This window comes from Halyomorpha halys, unplaced genomic scaffold (assembly GCF_000696795.3).
Source record: "Halyomorpha halys isolate HHAL.00 unplaced genomic scaffold, Hhal_1.1 Scaffold321.1, whole genome shotgun sequence".
NCBI lineage: Eukaryota > Metazoa > Arthropoda > Insecta > Hemiptera > Pentatomidae > Halyomorpha > Halyomorpha halys.
The window spans coordinates 527,318-549,999 of record NW_027115809.1 but is presented as its reverse complement, the minus strand read 5'-3'; the positions used below and the strand labels follow the sequence as shown (position 1 = coordinate 549,999).

At 28.5% G+C, this 22,682-nt stretch overlaps 2 protein-coding genes across 2 annotated transcripts in view; both read right to left on the bottom strand.

Annotated features, from left to right (window-relative positions):
- Nucleotides 1-378: 378 nt before the first annotated feature.
- On the bottom strand, nucleotides 379-3,330 carry LOC106681252 (tRNA wybutosine-synthesizing protein 5). Its single transcript, XM_014421479.3, has 2 exons — nucleotides 2,382-3,330; nucleotides 379-917 (listed from the first exon to the last, which is right to left on the bottom strand). Exons 1-2 carry the CDS (start codon nucleotides 3,225-3,227, stop codon nucleotides 504-506), a joined length of 1,260 nt encoding a protein of 419 aa, XP_014276965.1. The 5' UTR covers nucleotides 3,228-3,330; the 3' UTR covers nucleotides 379-503.
- A 4,627-nt stretch (nucleotides 3,331-7,957) lies between these two features.
- LManII (Lysosomal alpha-mannosidase II) overlaps nucleotides 7,958-22,682 on the bottom strand; it is a 27,376-nt gene continuing 12,651 nt past the window's right edge. The window contains exons 2-18 of the mRNA XM_014421476.2: nucleotides 20,828-20,930; nucleotides 19,673-19,754; nucleotides 18,466-18,575; nucleotides 16,810-16,885; nucleotides 16,373-16,581; nucleotides 15,245-15,381; nucleotides 15,030-15,163; nucleotides 14,525-14,735; nucleotides 13,981-14,174; nucleotides 12,905-13,101; nucleotides 12,094-12,308; nucleotides 11,272-11,491; nucleotides 11,040-11,157; nucleotides 10,460-10,730; nucleotides 9,137-9,364; nucleotides 8,860-9,009; nucleotides 7,958-8,208 (exon numbers count right to left, since the gene is read on the bottom strand). Of these exons, the coding sequence (XP_014276962.1) occupies nucleotides 8,008-8,208; nucleotides 8,860-9,009; nucleotides 9,137-9,364; nucleotides 10,460-10,730; nucleotides 11,040-11,157; nucleotides 11,272-11,491; nucleotides 12,094-12,308; nucleotides 12,905-13,101; nucleotides 13,981-14,174; nucleotides 14,525-14,735; nucleotides 15,030-15,163; nucleotides 15,245-15,381; nucleotides 16,373-16,581; nucleotides 16,810-16,885; nucleotides 18,466-18,575; nucleotides 19,673-19,754; nucleotides 20,828-20,930 (2,856 nt within the window). The 3' untranslated portion in view covers nucleotides 7,958-8,007. The remainder of the gene's footprint in view (nucleotides 8,209-8,859; nucleotides 9,010-9,136; nucleotides 9,365-10,459; nucleotides 10,731-11,039; nucleotides 11,158-11,271; nucleotides 11,492-12,093; nucleotides 12,309-12,904; nucleotides 13,102-13,980; nucleotides 14,175-14,524; nucleotides 14,736-15,029; nucleotides 15,164-15,244; nucleotides 15,382-16,372; nucleotides 16,582-16,809; nucleotides 16,886-18,465; nucleotides 18,576-19,672; nucleotides 19,755-20,827; nucleotides 20,931-22,682) is intronic.

Here is a 22,682-nt window from a genome sequence, read left to right as displayed (position 1 = left end):
CTAGATGGCTTAGGAGCACAAGGAGATATAAACAGAGCTAAGTAAGTTTCCTCTACTCATGGAGGGCCTTGCAAGATTATTGCAGATGAAGGAAGTAAGATCTAAATCATATTAAAGGATCGTTGAATAGTACATTGATTTACCAAGTTTAATAAAAATTAATAAATTTGTATTTGTTAAAATCTTAAAAAAGTGTAAAATCGATTATATTAAATGGCACTTCTGGCTGGGCTGTAAATATGTAATATCATTTCCATCTGAATTTTCATTTTTTAACTAGACTATTCATATGAACCCACACATTTTGTGAGACTTTATTATCTGATAGGTTATGACTCATAAGCCTGGAGAGGAGGATATATTTTCTAAAGAGAAAAATGAATAAAAATAATATTTATATTCATAAAAAATTATAAATAATTCATTAAAATATTAATTTTTCTTTAGGTTGATAAGCGTCATTGCCAATTACTTTCTTCATCAGCTTTTAAGTAAATATTATCTCAATTTTGATCATCAGCAGTTTCACGTTTGCTATTTAGGCCCTCAGATATTTCTACATAAAAATTTGAAGTACAAACAGTTTCTTCTTGACTATCTTTAACTTCAGGTTTATCTACATATATAGTTGATGAGTTGGCAGTTTCACCAAAATTAATTAAAGCATTAGCAGTTTCTGCAAGAAAATTTGAATTTCTAGCAATTCCTTCATAAATAATTGAAGCATTTGCAGTTTCAGCATATAAACTTGAATTGTTAGAAACATCTTCTTTGATAATAGAAGCTTTAGGTGTTTCTGTTGTCATTGTCTCGATATCCTTACTTAAATCTGCAATACAACGATGCAAGTAAAATAATCTACATTCCTCTGGTACAGTCTTCAATAAATTCCTTGCTTTGCTTATGTGATCCAATGCCTAAAAAAAAATGTTTATTATAAAATGTAAAATTAATAATTATCTATGTTAGTTAGGCTTGAAATTCCATGACTATCGAAGTCCAATTTTCAATTTTTTTATAACTTTTCTTCAACAGTTCTATACTAGATATTTGTAAGATAAAAGAAATTCAGACCTCTGAGCAAACGATGAAAAGATGGTGCATGTGAAGTTCTCAAGAAATCCTTAGAAAGAATGGAAGAGATTATTGATTAAGAACCCCGTATGCCAGAAATGGCAAGGGAGGGGGATAAAAAAAAAAAAGATTATGAAGCCATGCTTTAGAGATGGTAAGCCAGTTTAAATACTCAGAAGCTCTTGTCAGAGTAAGGAATGAAAACCAAGAAGAAATTAAGGCAGGTTTAGCCACCAGTAACAGGTGTCATTTTGATTTCCAAAAGCCATTGAAGTTCAAAGATCTGACCAACATAACAAAAGTCATCTAACATAAAACAGTCATCAGACTGGTTGTGACACTTGGGTATTTACCAAAGAAAGTGAAATGATATTAAATTATAGATATTGAAAAGAAAATTACACAGAAGAATTATATGGAACTATCTGTGAAAATGGCAACAGGAAGATTAGCAAGAATTATGAAGTTTTCAGGGAACTGGATCTGATATTTTTTTATTTTTTTTTAGAAAAAAAAAGTATAACAAGAGCCATAGATGTCTGTTGATAGAACACCTTAGAAACTTCCGAAAGTTGAGAGTGCAGAAGGAAGGATAAAAGAGTATCCACACTTTAGGTGGAAAGATAATAATAAAAAATATTAAAAATACAGGAGTAAGAGGATGGAAGAAGCTTGCCCAAGATTTGGGAAGAGTGGAGTAGAATTAAATACCAGCCCCTTGTATGGTAATAGCACCATGGAATAGGTAGTAATAGTAAGGTAGGAAACTGCATAGCTAGTTTTGGAATTCCACGCCTCATTAACAAATTCAAATTTACAAATTTTCTGAAAAGAATTAACCAAAAATACTTAACCTAATACAATAAGGTCCACAAATTATAAAAATATTCATTATTAATGACTAAGAAACAACTAATATTATAAGACACTAACCAGAAACATTCATTGGGAAGTTTCTGTCCTCGACATATAAAGTTTCTAAAATGGGTGAATTTAAGAATATACAAACAAATTTTATTTTATACTTTGTTTAGTTGAACTGAAACTCAGGATTAAAATATTAATTGCATTACTTTCTTCTCGTACACTCATTAATCTTGTTTATGGCTCTCAAATATTATACTTCCTTTAGAAGTATGCAGAGGTATAGTAGCGGTATCAAACAAACAGTTTAAATTTCATGAGAAAACATTCAGTGAGGCAAAATGGTCTAAACACTTTAAGACTAAGTTATCAGTTTAGAATTAAAAATTTTTGCTGTCAAGATAATTTATTTCAACTAAAAAAACATTAAGAAAAGATATTACCTTTGCTGCTGGTATTATGTCTTTATTTCCATAAACATCATGTTTATCATACATTTCATTTTCAAGATGTTTCCAAAACACATTGACACCTATTGAAAAAGTGTTACATAAAACATTATGAAACCAAAACGCAGGAATGTAAAGACTATCTCCAGGTTGTAGTTCACATATGTATTGCACAGCTCTAGGAAAATTGGGATAAAGAGTAACATCAGGGCTGTCAATATTCATCACCTCTGATTTGTCACCATTTAAATACATGTAAGGTGCATCATTAGGGTCAAATAACACTACACGTTTTGTTCCAGACACTTGAATTAAGATATTATCCATAACATCATAGTGCGTCCAAATTTGTACTCCTGCTGATGCAATCCGGAAAACACTAGAGAAAAACTTATTCTCATTAAATATCTCTGGATAAGTTAAATCATCAGCAATCTGCGGAAAATCATTTTTAAAGTTAGCAACATTTCTCCCTCTTCTGTCAGTACCAATAGCTCTTAAGTATAAAACTTCATTATCACATAAAATTGGTCTTAGCCCAGTTTTATCAGGTTTCTTACGGTCATTTCCTGACGTTCGAGATAAAAATTCTTGGAAGGACATAGTTTTGTAAGTAAAATTTTTGTGCAAAAAATTCATACGCCCAACTGGGGAAACATGGACCTTCACATCAACTTTCCCTATCTTCTCTACAAGATAGTCTGTAGACCATTTGTGCAGGCATTGCCCAATACAGAAATTTCTTAGAATTAAAGGTTTTCTATGAACAGCAATATAGGCTTGGAAATCGTCTTTATTGATATAATTATAAACGTCCACTGGTAACTTTTTGATAGCCATTATCACTATAAAGGCTTTAATAAAATAAGGTTGTGTTTACTTATCAAAGAGGGACGATGATATACCGGAAATGTAGCTACTAAATGAATGAAACATAAATGAAGTGATTTTGTGAATTATTTTGGTTATATTTGTGATTAACATTTGGTTAGAAAATTCTTTTTAATATCAACCTTCGCCTATTTTCAAAGGCTGACCGTTTATTTAAATTGTCCAATACTCCTGTTCGATATTATTGTGGGGTTATTGCATGCTACTATTGAATTTATTTTAGTAAAGTACGAAATTATATTAATATGTATCTTGTACTTTTATTTTCAGCTTTATTAGATATGATGGTTGTTATATCTAAAATATTTGTTGTTATATACAATATACATCTGAAAATATTTGTTCTCCCGCGAAACGCGTTTGACACTCATTTTCCAAGCTTCGATAAGTCTGAACTTTAATATAATTGTGATCCCCAATTTTTATTTTTTAAAAGTTCATATATCAATAAGCGGTAATTATTATGAGAACTGACTTCAAGGGTTCAACAGATACCTAACAGAAAATATACACAAAAAAATCATATTTATTAAATGTTTTTGATCAGGAATTAAGTTAATGGATATTATACCAAAATTTTCAGTCTCGTCAAGAAATTTGTTGGCATAAGATCGCAATCCAAAGTCAATAACTCAATTTGTTCTAAATAAATTATTCAAGTAAGTATTCTTTTTTTTTTTTTTAATAATTCAGATTTTAAAAATTCATCAATTTGATTCAGTTTTCTGTGATAATGACTTTGGGCTGAACATAATATAATTATCTTTAAAAAAAGTGTCTTCATATTTTTATGATTACAGTTGATTTTTAGACAATACAATATAGGAGATTTGAAGTAATAGTAGAGAAAGTTAATTTTAAGTTAATGGGCTTATTACATCCAAATTAATGTTCTAATTAATAATGTTATCATATGACTTCAAATAGTAATATTTTTATTACAAACCCATCCTGAGATGAAGGTAGTGTAGTAGTAGTAAATTAGTAATTTCAAAATATTCTCACACTTTTACAAAGTGGTGGTAATAAAAATAAATTATTCATTATTCCATAAAAATCTATACATCCATAAATTATTTAGTCTATCTTCAACTACTTTAATAGTATTTTTAAAAATTATTTTTATTATATTATATTTTTTATTACTTTTTTAAATTGGTTTTATAAGCTTGATAAGTAGGTTATAAATGAACTTCAATCAAAGGATTCTCAAAACAAGAACAACTGTTTTGTTAAGAGGAAGGCCTCCGAAAGATTGATGCGATAAACAGGTGAAGATTGAAAATAACAATGATTACTTACCACTAATGGTAGAGAATCACTGCTGTTAATAATGGCTGACGGGAACAAAAAGAAAAACATACACTCTATAATAATATTTTTGTATACCTCATTTTAATAACTAATAATTTCATGTTATAAAATTAAGACCAAAAATTTTGTTTTTTAGGTGGATCCATGTCTTAGTTATATATTCTATTATTTCTGCTGTTCTTGCCATAAAATTTAGTCTTTAACTACTTGCTTGATGACATGCTGCTACATTATTTAATTTAACAAATTATGTAAGTTATTTCCATTATTGGAGATTGGTATGGGGAAGCTGTTCCCCTCCACTGTAAATGGAGAGCTAAGGAAAATTGCTTTACGATTGTAATTTCAAAAATCAGTCTGAAGTATTTTAGAGTGTATCTCCTTACAATTTATGAGGAGTTTTGATATTTCAAGAGCCAGGAAATAAGCAGAGGCTTGCTGGATGTTTGTAATCATACGATTCAGGACCATGTACTAGTAGAAGAGAAGCTGCAAGATTAGTAGTATATGTATATTCTATGGTCCATCAGACAAATACCTATAGCAATACATAATAAAGGATCAATAATATCAAGGTATAAACCTACACGTACGGATGTGAGACTTGGGCTCTAACAGGTACCCATGAAAGTAAAGTCCTCCATAAAATTATAGGAGACCTAACACATGAAGAGGAAGAACTAACAGTAAACTGCTTGCAGAGACTGGTTAGTCAATATCTCATGATATGAAGGCAAGGAAGTTTTATAATGGGTAGGACATGTGGTTCGAAGCAATCCATCAGAACCCCTCTACACAACAATGAATACCAGTATAAAAAAAAAAAAGGTGTCCCACACCTATATAATTTTTTCTGACTTAGAGATTTCTTTCTTGATGCTTCTAGAACTAAGCATTAATTATAATTTGTGTGTGATAGTGAGTTGGTTGCTTACTGCAGATCTTTATATTATATGGCACGATCAGTGAAGTGAAGAACAAAATTAAGTATTATTTATGGAATATTATGGTAATAAATAATAATGCTCACTTTGGAAAATATATACTTTTTTATTATTGTTAGTGTTTGTTGGATTTTAAAATTTTATTTCAGATATACTGCCTCCTATCACAAATTATTAATTTAGTTGTAGATTATTTTTTCTACAATTTATTTTTAAGATTTTAATGTTTAAAACCCTATCGTATTTTAAAAAATTTAAATTCAAAATATCAATTCATTTAATTTTTGTAATCAGGTTTGGTTAGAACATGTGAAATAATATAATTAATTTCTTATATATCATTTAAATGTAAATTATTTATGTCATTAATTTAATGTATTGCATCACTTATGCTAAAATACCTCACAATTTAAAAAAAAAAACTTAATAACTTTTAAAAAAATATGTAAGATGCCCAGGAGTGCTGTCAGTGAAGTGAAGAACAAAATTGAACAAGCATTTTTTATTATTTATTAATAGTTATTTAACCTTTTTTTAGATCAATAATAAATAACAAAAAATATATTTTGTGTAATTTTGTTCTTCACTTCACTGATCGTGCCATATTATATAAAGATCTGCAGTGAACAACCAACTCACTATCACACTCAAATTATAATTAATGCTTCGTTCTAAAAGCATCAAGAAAGAAATCTCTAAGTCAGAAAAAATTATATAGGTGTCCCACAAAATGATGTTTGGGGCATGATTATGTATTGCATTCTTATTATTTATTAGAGTATTAAAATCTTATTGTTTATTTTTTTGGTCTTACGGATTGTCTTTCTTTCATTGAATAAATCAGCATTAATTTTGTATTAAACTACTATTGCATCCCCACTTCCAACCCCTATTTTGATCATCCAATTCCGACCATCCAACATCTACCCTCCTGTCCTTAATTTCTATTACTTCAGTTCAATCTAACTCCTTCTTTCAATACTGTAGTTTCCAATGTTCACATACTTTTTGGTCCCATTCCCACTCTCCACTCTCCTGTATTCTACCTCTAAATTAAAATCCATCATTGGCTTTTATTAGTCAAGGCTCAACGCCTCAGAGGCTACTTCCTTTCAAAAACTAAGAATCTCTTGTATATCAATTTTAAAAAACTTATTTTAATATTTTTACTGGTAAAAACAGTCCATGATTTTGAAAATGTAATTCAGATTTTATTAAAAAATTAATTCATTCTTCCTTTTTGATTAGCGACTATACTTTAAACTTATTCAACGACATTAGCTTTTATTTATTGTTAGTCCTAGCTCAATATCTTGTATGAATGTGCTAAAGAAAATCAATAAAGTTAGATACAGGTAGGTGCTAAGTAAACACGTGTGATAATGTGATTTGGAATTCCAATGACACCTGTTGTTGGAGGCGGTTTACCATATTTTAAATTTAAAAAGTAAGTGATCAAAAATTTCTGTTATACTGTAAATTTAAATTTATTTTAGACAAAAAAATGAACCAGTAGTTCTTTATTTGGTACCATAACATGGGTTCCTAAAAAAAACAAAGTTAAAGGTCGATTTCCATGTGAAAGATTTCTGTCATGGCATGAGAGCTCTTGTTTAAATGGTGATACTGAACCTAAGGAATGAATAATAGAAATTAGTTATATATATGTAGTTGATCGTAAAACTTAAATATATGTAGATGGTCAGGCTTGTCGTCAAAAAAGAACAAATAGTTTTTTATATGATGATATAATATATGATAGAAATTAGTGATTATTACAACTAGCGATAACTGCCACTATAGACAAATAACAAATAGGAAAGTTTATAGGTTATAAGGTTGGTGTTATGAGGTTATAAGTTACAATAGTGCACTGTGAAGGCATCAACATGTGATAGTTAACTATCATGCATGGATAGATTGTAGATAGTCAAGCAAATCCTGATAGAATGACACTTCTACCACAACAGGAAATGTCATAGTTTGCATGATGGTAGGGGTTGTGACAGCTGTCCCTATCATTTTCATAGTCACTGTGGAACTTTGGCTTAAATTACACCTAGGTCTCTTATTATGAAAACACTGATATAGTTCTCAGTCTTTATGACAGGTAGCAGACTAGGTCTTGAGTTTTACTAAGTTACCTCTTTTTCGTTCACTTATTTTAACTCTCATTTTTTCACCCAAAGTTTTCACTTCCTTACTCAGATTCTTCCAACCCACCATTTCAACTTTATAGTTTAGATTAATTAAAGTAAATATTAACATTTTCTCTGTAAACTATGTTTACAAATCTTTGTATTTGTATTTCATAACAATTTTACATCAAAAAGAAATTTCTAAAAATCACCTTCTTGTCAGATGACAGCCATTTTGTCTAATAATACAATTAATTTAGGTATGTTGGAGAAATAAAATAAATTCTTAAAAAATATAAATTTATTTACAAAAAAACACTAAATTATTAAAGTTCATTTAACTTGTAATAAAAATGTTTTAATCTGCATTGGGTGTACAGTGATCCTAAATGTTTCTCGATGATCTTCAGCTGAAAACCTTATTTTATTATCACATTCAGATTTCCAACTTAATCGAGATATTTCAGATTTCTTCATATTTGCTCCTAAGCTCATTTCTTGGATTCCAGTGATTTCTAAACCACTAAATAAATTCTGAAACAAAAACTTAATTGAATTAAAGACTTTCCTTATAAGAAAAAAATTATCTTAACTAAATAAAAGTATGATGTGAATATTTTTTACGTATGCATATAGTCATTTATTTTTTTAATCAGATACAGATATTTTATAGGTTTAATTGAATCCCTACAGCTTGAGGAATTTTAGCTATATTTCTTTGAATATATTTCAATCTGTAGTGTTGTATATCAAGAACTGCTACCCATAAAGTATTGGTTATATTATATGTGATACCAATATCAATGTTTTAAAAATCTAAGAAGAAATTGAAATGGCTGATTGAAATATTAAAATAGCTGTTGACTACTGAATTAGTTTTTAGTTTAAGTTTTGAAAATAATGTTTACTCATAAAACACCCTGGAAAACGTTTAAAAATTTAGGATGTTTAATAGTGTATTTAGGAAATGTGAACAATTGAAGAGTTCTAATAATAAGTTTTAACAAAATATGTGCTGCTAGAGCCTCCCCTAAAGCACTGTCCTGAGTAGATATTGTAAAATCACTGTAGTTTTGTCTTAACCTTTATAATATCATTTTATTTACTGATGTTACTTCTGCGAACAAACATTTAATCTTAACAAATAAATTCCTGTTTAAAAAAAAAAAAATCAATGATACTTACTTCTAGGTCAATTGTTACAGGAACAGCTAATTTTGGATCACTGCTTGGGTCTCCAATGTGTTCCAATCTCAGCAAAATACTATTGTGTGCCCATGGTTCAAAGGTCAATATTTGCACGTTTTCAGGCAGCTCATTGAGTAGGCTTGAGTACTAAAACATTCAGATTAGATGATATGAGTATCATAACTTTAAAAAATACTCAAAATTTCATAGCATCTTTAAAAATATAGAAATTTCAACAATTAATGCAATAAGCTTATAAATATTAGGTACATACACTGGTCAAAAAGTTGGCCTCCCACTCAGAGAAGGAGAGAGAAGTAGTAGAAATGAAAACCCATGGAGGTAAAATAGATAGTTCCTGTACTTCTTTCCTTGGTGAAGACTTACAATCGTCCACGAGCAGCCAATGAGATCCTCTCACTATCAACCCTTCTCCAAAAGCTGTTTCATTAAGAGCTTCTCCAACTCCAAAAGCATCATCATGTGTTAGTCTCCTATGTACCTAAGGTAGAAACAATTTTAAGCATCTATATCCTAAAATTCTTATAAAAACATAATTTATTTAATGAATTTTCAAAATTTTATTTCTGTGTAGTAAGTTAAATCTAGATTCATGTTACTTTTAATGATGAATGAAGAAGATCCTAGATGACAAAACATGTTTAACTGGGCAACTGAATGAAATATATATTTTATAATATATATATATATATATATTATAAATTTGAAGATTAATCGTACTACTATATAAAACATAGTCCTATTTTTTTAAAACTTCAGAACCAACCTTCACCTAATTTCAACTTCATGGTCTCTGAAAAGTGTAACAATAATAAAATCTATCGATATATACACAGTTACTGCTTTAAGCAAAAGAGTTTATTTGTTTGAATTCGCTATGTGATAAGTCCATTTTTAAAAATTGACAATAGGTATATACAACATTCATCATTAATTATGTTAATTTTGATATCAATAAAATATAATATTTTACTAAGTTGTTTCACCATCTGACCCAAACACATTTATAATTTTTTTTAAAAGTTCTTATCTTGCCTTAAGGTCAAAAATTAAAAACACACTAGTTCTTAATTAATATATTTTTTTTTATAGTTCTTCTAAAAAATTATAAATATGTGAAGGTCAGATGGTAAAACAAATTAATAAAAAGCACTATATGCCTAAAAATATTGAACTGTATGTAGAGAACTATTATTTGGATATTATATTATTAAATGACAGTACATTGTCTCAAATCAAATCGTTAAGCAAAGTAAAAATGAATAGTTAGTATATTAAATTAATTGAGAGACAATTTTTTCTTCTGAATTATAAATTTACAAAATTATTTCCAACTTTTATAGAATATAATCTAATAAATGTAAGTAAAGTGTTTGGTAAAAAGTTTTATAAATATTTTAATTAGTTTTAAATAAGAAAACTAGAAGAAAAAAAATTAATTAAGGGCTGTGTGTTTTTAGTTTTTGACCTTAAGGCAAGATAAGAGATTTTTTAAAAAAATTGTTTTTTCTTTAAATGAGAATTGTTGATTTAAAAAGGACTTTGATAACCTAAATCAAGGTTTCAAATATTTTACCATGAGTTCTAGTTCACCGTCAGCAAGGCTTGAACCTCCCTGTGTCCTGTCTGTAATAACTGTGACTTTCTTATGATCGCTTATCGATATGTCTGTCGTTATTGGGAAGTAATTTCCAGGGACTTTCTCTGCCAAATGAAGGTCCCAGTCTTCACGATGGTTTAATTTTCTCTTTAAATGTTGGCGGCCATTTGAATCAGTTTCAAAGATTCCATCTGTCTTCATATTAGGCATAGTTGCATGCCAAACTATCTCCTTACCAACTCCTCTCCTACAATAAAATTACAAGGAATTTCAGACAAATACATAGTATTAATAGTAACTCGAGATGAACCTCCTACAGTTCAAAGTATCATTATTAAATTATATTAAATATTGAAAAAATAAATTTCTTTTTACTCTATTATCTACTTTTATAAATTTTGAATAAAGTATAAAATAATAGGTATTATTTAATATTTTTAAACTTTATTACCAATTAAGAGTTGGGATATTGAAGTTTAAAGTAATAAAGTCAAACTAATTTTTCTTTACAATGATTGGGAGGTAAAAAGATTACTTATTATAAGTAATAACTTACTCAATAGGTATAGGCCCAACGAGCCACTGGAATTCTAATATGGGAGATCCGTTTACAATCCTGATCACTTGACTAATATATTCATTGTATGTTTGGTGCATTTCAGTAACAAGTGGTCCTAAAATTTATAGTTTTATTACTGCTAATGGATATAAAATCTAATTTATGTTTCAATTCATCTCAATATTAAAGTGAACTCTATTAAAGTATATGAACCAAACTCTGATGATACCTTGATATATTCTTAGTCTAGAGGTATCTTGATCAATAGCTATTTCTGAACCATTTGGCCTAAATATGTAAGCCCCAGAAGATCTGTTGATAAAGACTTCATTGTTGCCAACCGCTGGGATATAATACCTAAAGTCATTGTTAATGGGCTCATATTGGTATTGTTTCCTGCCAGCTTTAACCCCTTTAATGTCTCCTTCACTATTTAAGGTTAATGAAAGCTGAAAAAATATAAATATATATTTTTTGTAATTATGCATGTATATATATTATTTAATCTAAATTAGTTTATTTGGTTAAAATAAAATAAATTCCTATTTGTCTCTAGCTAGCTGAAAACTATTCTTGGTACTGGGAGATAAATTGGATAAGTGGTACAATAATTTAGTTGGAAGATAAAATCTTCTAAATATCTTAAGAATCGATCAAAAAATTGATAGATAAATTCACATCTTTGTTTTAATAATTCTCATCCTGTGTTTTTAATTTTAAAAATATTGTTTTTAATTTTTATATCCCTTGGAACCAATCTAGCATGAAAAGTCATGCCGAACTTCATTTTACAAAAACAATAAAAAATAAATCAGTAAGGGGCAAACTTTTTGTAAAATCTAAAGAAATGAAGCTAAAGCAAAATTTTTCTAAACACTGTTTCTATCAACCAAAATAAAGAGAAAAACATGAATAATTTATTTTTATTTTTATTCATTGGTAGCTTAGAAAGGGTTAAGAAGACTTTAGTCTAATAGCGAAATTATTATTTTGTGTTTATCTTGATATCATAAACACCAATTTGTTTTAAATAAAAAAAAAGACTATTTACATCCTTGTATCCAAGTGTAATTGGTATCTTCCGGAAAACAATTTCTTCGCACGGAGGAGGAGGAGTGTAGCGTTTTGTTACATGATATGATGCGAACCCTAGAGCTGGAATATCTTTAGCCAACCATGCCAATTCAACTTCTGCTTTGGTAGGGCGTCCAGGCAGATCCAAAACTTGTTCGGGAACAACTAACATTTGTGTTAAAACTTCATCTCCTATAAAATATATTAATTAATTAATGAGCGAAAGAAATAAATCAACAAAAAATAAAGATAAAATCTACTATTAGAATATTTTTAGAAGATTTAGAAGTATTTTAATAAAATTAAGTTTTTTAAGGGTGATTTTTTATGAAATTAATGAACCAAGATATGGTTAATGACATTATGGTTGTATTAATGTAAAAATCATAATTGAAGGAACATGATTCAGGTGACGATGAAAATTATGTCTTCATCAGGGGTTTCATGTAGCAAGTTGATAGACAATTGAAATAGTCAAAATGTAGGTTCTAAATATTTTTTATTGCTATTAGAGTACCTTTTATGACTGTCAACCTAAAGTATTTCATATATTTAAAATTTAAAATTTTTGTTAATTCACTCTACCCATCCCTTGCCAATTTACAAATTAGGTTCAGAGTATTTTATTTTAATTCCTCCATATTATTGATTTCTTTTTACCATAATTAAGAAAGGATATTAATATGAAAATTCAATTTAACTTCATACTCAATAAGAAAATATCCTATTACAGAAATATAGTAGAAATAAAACACAATTTATAACAAAATTAGAATAAAATAACAAACCTCTTGGTGAAAGTACTGTATAGGAACTATCCTTGGCGACTGGTATTTTCACGAGATAATCAACTTTATGTGACAGTGGGTTGTAAAGTGTAACGACAAAGCGTTTGCTCTTTTCAGTTGGCTCACAAGAACTGATGTTTAATAGGAGGCAGGATTGTAGCTCAGTTTTAAGATCACCCTGTTTTTTCATAAGTTTCCTGAAGAAAAAAGATAATAAGTTCTACTATCATTTTTATTTGATATTTTTCATGATAGTGCTACTATGGAACAATACTTTCTTTTTTACATTAAATTTAGGGTTTGATGTATATTGTAGTCTGAGATATTTTTTAAAAAATTAATTCATATAAAAAGTATGATGTTACTGATTTATAGAAAATCTGGAAAATTAAAATAAAATATTTCATTGCTTATACCAGGTGTACAAACCAGCAAAATTAATGGTGTAATTAATCATCTAGATTGTGACAAAAAAAAAAGTCCATATTAACCATCTTTCAATTTCATTAGAAATTAAACTTATATTTAAATTAACCATGTATTGAATTATGAATAATAATTTAGACTAGGGGTTGTTTTTCTGTTGAGTTTGCATAACATTTAGTACACAACATAAACAAGAGATTAGTCTTTATCTTTAGTTTATAATGTTTAAAACTGTGTAAATTGCATTAACTCTGGTTCTCTGGCTTATACATCAGGACAAGGAAGGAAACTTTGAAAATTTATTGTAAATAACACAAGAATAACTTGTTGCTTTCAATAAATTTTTAAAAAATATGCAAAAAAAAATTTGAGTTAAGTTAGTAAACTAGATAATGTTAACATAATCATAAGTGTCATTAAAATTTTCTGAATTTATAAAAATTAAATTCATTAATTTTTTTTTTATCCACTTCTGCAAAACTTTATCTGTCTATTTATTTGATAAAGATAAAAATTGCTCTCCCTCAAATTATGAAAAAAGAAGTGTTTAACTAAAATTGACTCTACCAGCTAATATAACATATCCAAACATAACCTGATATATTTTATTTATAATAAATGATATATTAACTCTATAGTATTTTACTCACATGAGGGCATCCTGAACGACCTCACCCGAGTGGTCTATAGCACTCGTCAAAATCCTGGCATAATCAGCAGCTACTTCTTGTTTTTCAGTTCCCGTAACTGCATCGTGATGCTGCAGCGTTCCTAACGCTTCTCTTAGTTCGTTAAGAGCACTAGTCTCACCTGTTCCACTGGCACTACTGATTTGCTTAACTACCTGTTAATTATTACGAATAATTTTTTAGTCAGAAATTAAAATGTTTCATAGCAAATAATGAATTTAATTTATTCACAATAATATTCTCATTTTTCATGCCTGTATATTTTCTATCTATATTTGTATACCCATATTTACTTATATATTTTAATGATATATACTCCCATGTTTTCATACTTCATTGATAATCTTATTTTTGAATTAGCCTGATGAAGATTTACAACTTAGGCACTGATTTCTATTAATATTTTATTCCTATGAAGTTGGGCATATCTTTTAAATTACATAGAAATTTCCTGTTTGCGAATTACATTATTTAATACTTTCAAGTAATATATTAAAAGTATTACCTGCAAAAAGTTGTTACCCATCCTCTCAAATCTTTTAACGGCAGGTCTTGAAGAGAAATATCCGGACCAAAAAGTGTAAGGGTCAGTAGAATATGGCAGGTAATCATCATTTTTTGTAGAAAAGGTAATACCTGCTTCATGAACTGATTTCAGGTAACATGAAGGTGTAGAATAAAAGGCATAATATTTGGTGTCCAATAAATTTATTTGCCTGAAAACATTTATGAATGAATATTAGTAAAGGGTGAATGTTATACAAAAATATTGGAAAAAATAAATACTTAGTATCTATAATCCTCAATTTCAAAGGATTTCATATTTTTTCAGTAATTTTACACAACCATTTCACAAATGTTAAATACAAGTTGAATAATGTATTTTAATTTAAAAGTAACTTCACATTAACAAAATTAGAAAGACAATGTTTTTGTTGAGTTATTGAAAAATGTTTTTCTTATTTTAGTTCACCAAAAATCTTGTAAAGTAAAGGAAGTAAATATCTTACTTAATAAGTTTGTCCATATTCTTGAAATTAATATGAGCACTTTGGTAATTAAAGTCATTTCCCATTGTTACCAAAATATTTTCTGTTCTGTAAGCTTTAGTATAGTTTTCCATTATTTTTAAGAAATCTCTAGTCTACAAAGAATAAAAAGTTTTTTATAAAACAATAATTTAAATTAATGTTGAATCATTATTAATGAATTCATAAAGTTTTACCCTTTCTTCGGCATTATAATCTGGACTCTCTTTGTTGTCGATGATTGGTTCATCATCACAGTTTATATCAAAACAGAATCCAGTAGGGGGACTGTATGTATTGTACAACACACTGGTAAATAGTTTACCATCATCTCCTAAAAATAAAAAAAATACTTTGGTTAATTTAATTATTATAAATTCATTCTTTTTAAGACTGATATTTAATGAGATGTTGACATCATCTTGTTTCAATACTTGCAAAAACTACCATCAAACTGGTAGGCTATCATCATGTGGGGTACAGGATTTGAAACAGAAAAACCGTACAGCCATAGTTAGTTTGACTTATCTAAAGTAATTTTAATTTACTTATAACTAACTAAAACAAGATCAAATAAAATAATAAAAATTTACACCTCAACTCCTTAAGCCACAGATGGCCTCTGGAGGATTATCTATAATTGTGAACAAATAAAGGTAGTATCAGATTCCCTCTGCCTTGGGACATTTATAAAAAGATCTGGGAAAGTGGACTCAGAAATTAAGAGATTTGCAATATTGTGAATAGAAAGAAAAAAGTAGGTAGAAACATGAAACTCCACCTATTTTAGTAAGAGTCCTTGCTTGTGTTCCAAATGGAGCTGAAAGTTAGATATTAGAAGAGCTACAGGAAAGTATATTGACAGCTACAGAAATGAAGTTCCTCTGAAGATTTAGAGGAAGGATGAGAAAGGGCTGCATCCATAATGACAGAATCAGGAAAGAACTATGAGTCGTATCATTGAAGGAATTTTTAGAGGCTCACCAGCTGAAGTTTTTTTGGCCATATCATCATGATGGAGGAACACCGAGATCCACTAAAGACTATAGACTAATTCCCTGATGGTAGAATTGAGGCTGATGAAGGATTTCGTAGCTGGAATACATCTATCGTTTGTGCAAGAGGAGAGGTAAAAATGTTTGGTCTCCACCAAACCAGGACCATGATAAGAAACCGAGAACAGTAACAGTCTCAGCTGGACCCTGCCAATAAGGCAATAGAGGGTGAAGCAAAATAAGAAGAAGTAAATGGTTTATTATGTTATGAACCAAGAAAAGTGAAGAAAAATTAACTCTTAGCTAATAATTTATAATTATGAAATTAACCTTTTTCAAATGGATTTGCATTCCATATGACTTCCATTGTCTTCTTTTCTTCCCTGTTTGTCTTATCTTCCCAATCTATTCTTCCTAGGAACAACCCATCAAAACCGAAACCAGCAAATAGAGCAGCATTTTCCTTACTGTGACCAAACGGGTCGATCTGCCATCCTATCTTAGGTCTGGCACATTCACCCAGCATTTCATCCAACAATCTGTCAATTTTAAAAATTAGAATTATAAAACAATATAATTACAATTCAAAATAAAATATTAAATTTGTCATAGGTTGTTCAGTTAACACATGGTGAATGTATTTTATCTCCTGTTAGTATCATGCTATGAATAATTACAGTTACATTTACAACCTTTGTTGAACCCCAAGGAACCTCGAATTAAATTTAAAAAAAAAAATAAAATAGCTCTAAAACAAATAATATTACCTGAAACCCCAGGTCATTTGGTCAATGATTGAATGGTAATGGGCTGCAGCTTCATCATTCATGCACCATCCACCACCTACAGCGACAAAAAATGATTTTAATAAAATCATTATTGGAATATAAAACATATTGATAATTTACAACTAGAGAGTTAAAAAAAATTATTTTAAGGAAGTTGTGAGATGATGCCTCTGACATTTGTTACTTACTGGAGTAATTCCAATGATCAATTTTTTTTTTTTTAATCCTGTTTATTTTCTAAATTATTTACATTAATTTGCAGTTGAGGTATTTTTGAAGATGCTGTGACATTTTTTGAATAGCCATATCATAGCAGTCCCCCGCCATGTTCTTGAAAAAAAAACATTGAACCTCATATTTCACCTTGTCATCGGAGCTGAACCACTTTCTCATGTTCTGAATTGCCCACCTCAGTTTTTCATTATTTTAAAATGGACTTGAGCATTTATTGTGTTCTAGCAAGCATTAAGAATGAGAAATTTATATTGGTATTGAAATACTCTTTTCAGTTTAATTTTGTTAGTTAATATCAGGTCTTAACTTTAACTCTCAAAGTCAAATTTCACTTGATAGATAAAGAGAGAAAACAAGCTGACTTCATTCTGATTGAAAATTATTCGGTAAAGGTTTCTCATAGTTTCAGTTACGGGATCTGATGAAATGTTTAAAAGGAGAGAAAGCAAGGCAAAAGCTTTAAAACTTTAATTACATACATAACATTCAGAAGAAGAACTGAGTCAGACTATATGAAAGTAAGATTTACCAAGACTAAGTGTATCTATGAACCAACTAACATAGATTGCTGAATGGTACCATAAAAGACCTGACATCTTTCCTTTCTTCTCTTAACATTCCATTCCCTACTCTTCTTACAGGAGTTTCACAACTTTCTCTTTGTTGATAGTTAATAGTGAAGTAATAATGAAAAAAATGTGTTTTCCCCAAAATAAGTTAATAATGAGCTTTAGTCAGAATGAATTTTGTCCATTTCTGAAAAAATTCATTTTGGTCCAGAAAATAAATTCACATCTAATTAAAAAACAAATCATTTTACAATGAACTACAAACATAACCAACAAAGCTCTATTAATAAGTGACAATATAATCCAAAACATTTCAAGTTCAGATTTCTCACTGAAAATAATTCATAATATTGGTGAAAAAATAATTTAGTCACAATATAGACAAAATGGGTTTTAATTTGGAGTACCTCAATGAGGTATGTTTTCCTTAATACAATAAATACATTTAAAATCTCAATACAGGAAATATTAATTAAGCATTTATATAATATTTGTAAGTTGGTATATAGAAGTGTTGGGGTGATAAGTCATTAATAATTTCTCACAGCTTTAATGTTGGTTTTATGGATCAAATTATTTTTTACTTTAGTAGCTACTCAATTATTCTAATAAAACAGAGGATTATTCTGATTATTTTTCAGACTTGAACTCTAAATAAAAAACACCTTTTGCTCTAGAAAATCAAAAAGGTGCTAAAAAGTTCTGAAATCTTTTTAGATATCTTTATTTCCTTGAAAATCCTATTGGAGTGTGAACTATAGAAGATGATGATTATTATTATATAATTAATTCAAAATTGGAAATATGACTGAATAATTCTTTGAATATTTACCAATTATCTCAAGCCTTCCTGAATTCACCAGCATCCTAACTTGTTGCTTTGTGATGTCATCTTGCTCTTTCCACCACTTATAAAGGTAAGAGGTTTCAACATATATAAACCTAAAATAACATATAGCTCTTCTGTAACTGCGTATCCATTGGAATAAATAAGCAAATGAGTTTGTGTTATACTTCATATGAATATTCAAAAGTTCAATATAAACCACTAGAAAATTTCAAAAATATACTCTTGATTTTTGGAATAATCTTAGCCACATAGAGTTAGTTTTTATCTAAAAAGTTACCTATAAGTTATATTATTATTCGACTATAAGTCACATTATTATTATTCTCCAGTTTCTTATTTAGTTATAAAAATAAACAATGTTTGTTTTGTCACTCCCTAGCCATATTACAAATCTAAAAAAAAAAGAAGAAAAGATTGTGATCTTTTTCCTTCCTTTAGTATTAAATATAATTTGAATTTTATATCGAACACAACAATCACTATAACACTTTTTGCCACAAAAATGTGGATTTGATATTAAGGGAAAATGAGTGAGTATTTTGTTACAGTTTTATACTATGTGATTATTTTGAAAATCTTTTATGATAAGAATATTGAGACTGACTATTGTTAAATAAATATTTTCTATTAAAATCAATTTTGTTTTGTCTCTACTTAATCTTTTATTTCACTCACTAGAGAAAACTTTTTTTTAAAAATCGATAAAATAAAAACTATGATATTGTGTGTGCCTGCTTCAGAAAGTAGACTAATTTTTGAAAAAAAAAATGATAACTAAGTAGCACCAAAATTAGAGAATGGCCCACATCTTTGTCATAATTATCTTTCCAAATTTTGTTTAAATGCATTAAGAAATTAAGTTTTAAAGGCTCTTTTCAAAAATAAATAATAATAAAACAAACGTAAAAAATTATGAGATTGCTTTCAGAGAAAATAACTAACAAAAATCTTATGACCGATAAACCCTAATAACTGGCTTGTGAGCAACATCAACTGAAAATAATTGTAACAGAGATATTGATATTTGTCTTTTAATTTAATAATTAAATTAAAAAATAAGATGGAAATGGTCCAGATAGTGGTCAGAAATAACAATTGAAAAATTGTTTATCAAAATCTGACATTTCACAATCCGGACAATATCCTTAGCCTTTAGCCAACAACCTGTATGTAATATAAATTAAAATACCTTTTCGTTGGGTCTTTAAGAAGTTCTTGTATTACTGAATCAATTATGTACTGAACACCAGCACTTTGAATGTTGGTTCTGCCTGTATAAACATTTAAACAATTATTTAGTTTTTCACAGGTTATTATTTGCATGACATAATTATAAGGTATAATATGACATATTATATGAAATATAGAATAATGAAAGAAACATTTATTTAAAAAAATTTTCTTGTACGATGGAAATGATCAATGAAACTTATATTTATCATTCCTTATAATTAGCTTTTGTTTAGATATAATTTTAAAAAATACTTATTTGTCATATATATCAATTTCAAATCTATTTAAGCAGCAAAATGTTAAATGAAGGGCTCGGGCTAGAATATGTCAGACAAATGATGTAAATTCTTCAATAGAACAGTTTCGAATTTTATAATTATACAATGCTTATTTAATGTTTTGTATTGTTCATACTGTGTAACATTATACTTGGCAATTGTTATTAGCCAACTAATACAATAAATAGTTTTATAGAAATTCAAAGGAGAATTTTGGGCAGTATTCCATTTGTCTTCAAAATTATGGCTTATCACATTTTTGCTACAAGCCCTTTGACTTTAATAAAAAAATATATTGGGTATAAAATTAAATGGAGAGCTTTTTGAAATTTGTTTTTCCCTATTTTGTTGTTCCTGGTATACAAAAATTAGGAGTCCGAAACCCTAGAAAACAAAAAATCAATCTACCTATTCAAGAGATCATTTTCATAAGAAAATGATTGTTATTTCATAAAAATCAATAAAATATTTTTAAATAAAGAAGAAAAAAAAATCAATTTTCTAAATCAATGAGAACAAATTGATTTAGAAAATTGATTTTTTTTTTTTTCATTTTTTCTTCTTTATTTAAAAATATTTTATTGATTTTTATGAAATAACAATCATTTTCTTATGAAAATGATCTCTTGAATAGGTAGATTGATTTTTTGTTTTCTAGGGTTTCGGACTCCTAATTTTTGTATACCAGGAACAAAAAAATTACATTTTATGATCTTAAGACCCATCTTATTTTGTGATTGCAACTATAGCTAGATTTGGCAGTTTACTTATTAAATATTTTAATTTTTAAATCTTACTAACAGTTAGTAAACTGCATCCAACAAAATACTTACTTCCGTAGTAATACTGGTCATAAGTCTTCAGCCAACCCACATCATTATGAGTATGAGGAACAATGTGTAGGTTTATTTTATCCAATCTTCCTTTGGGGCAGGACTGAAACAAACAAGAAATTCATTAAAAAATTAATATACATAGTTATTTATTTATCATTTTATTATTCTTGCGTATTCCTGTTGTTTATAAACAAAATATGTTTGACAGTCATTTAGCTAATAACTGCTATTTTCTACCCTCACGTTCTTCTGCACAACCTGGATACTAAATAGATGTTTGATTCAGATTAAGATTGCCAAAATATTGTTTCGGAGACATTGGAAGTTGAGTCAAAATCAATAATTATGTTGAGTCAATATTTAATTGAAACACAGTTGGTTGATGCAATATAAACCATTACTGAGAATAAAATACAAGGGACAAGCCGCTATTGAAATATTAGTGTATGTTTCAAGGAAGTTCATTTTTCGCACGAGGAACCGAAAACAGTGAATGCAATTCATAATAAACGATGTTTACACTTTTTTTTCCAATTTTTAGTTAAATCGAATGAGCCGTTTTTGAAATAAAGCTACGGCGAGAAAAATAAGTTTGCGCATGTGTAAATAAAAGTAGTGTATGGAATGAAATACAATTTGTTCGAGACCATGTCAACACTAATTCTCAACTTCTATCCAAATTATAGTCAAATTGCAGTTTTCGAGATATAGTTGTGCCGAGGAAAATACGTTTACGCATGCGTAAGGAAAGTAGTAAGCGGAATCTGATGAAATCGAAAACGAGGTACTAACCCCATAGTCCAACATATCGGGAATATTCCATAAAGTTCGCACTTTTCATAAATATTTTAGGAAAACTAGAAGCAATTTTTAGCATAACAACCTCTTCGAATAATTGGAAGGTAATTGATTGGCCGTTAATTAATAAAAGAAAGATGGCCCCTGACGAAGCCCTCCAAACGTTGGTTTATAATAAATAGTTTTTACTATTTGAGTTATTTTTGACCGCATCCGGACTATCCTCCGATTACTCTTTGAATAATGTTTATCATCAATTTTAGCGAATTCCTTTCACTTCTTTCGTTTACGCAAAAGAAAACAAAATGCAATATTTTCACTAAATATTAATTGAATATGTTCTTTGTAAAATATTAGCGGTAAATGTAAATGTTTTGGTTATGTTTGCTGTCGTCCATTTTTTTATTATATTTATCTAGAAAATGATATAGGTTTGACCTAAACGGACTAACTGATTTGCATCATGGGAATCGCTTGTTTACTACTATAAAAAAAGTTTCTTATGGCTGCCCTAATTTTAAGATAGATTGAATATTTGCTTTAAGAACAGAATAATTTGTTTGAATATTTGTTTTAAGAACAGAATAATTTTAAAGGAAAGTTTAACTAGGAAAATAAAGTTTAGACAGTCGATTTTTTATGCAAATAATTATTGAAATGGACCCCCACCCTTTCTCTGATTACCTTTCATACATATAAAATAATGGGCTAAAAATAACACAAAATTAACTGGCTGTACTAAAGATTACAAAGCTCGTGTAATTACACGGAGTGAAACAGCTGTTTTATTAGTATGATTCGATTATCAGTTTTTAAACATAAACGAAATAATGGATAAATATGAGCTCGATCAAAAATACATGTAGCAGTTAGGGTTTATACAAAAACCGGGGTTATTTAGAAAACCGGTTTTCGAATAGTAATTTTTTCCAGAAAACCGGTTTTAGCCAGTTTCGAATTTTTATAAAATAAATTTTTGCTCAAATATTCTGTAATTCGAACAAAAAATTTTAACAGAAAATTTAGAGTGATTAAAAGCAGTTTTTGACTGAAA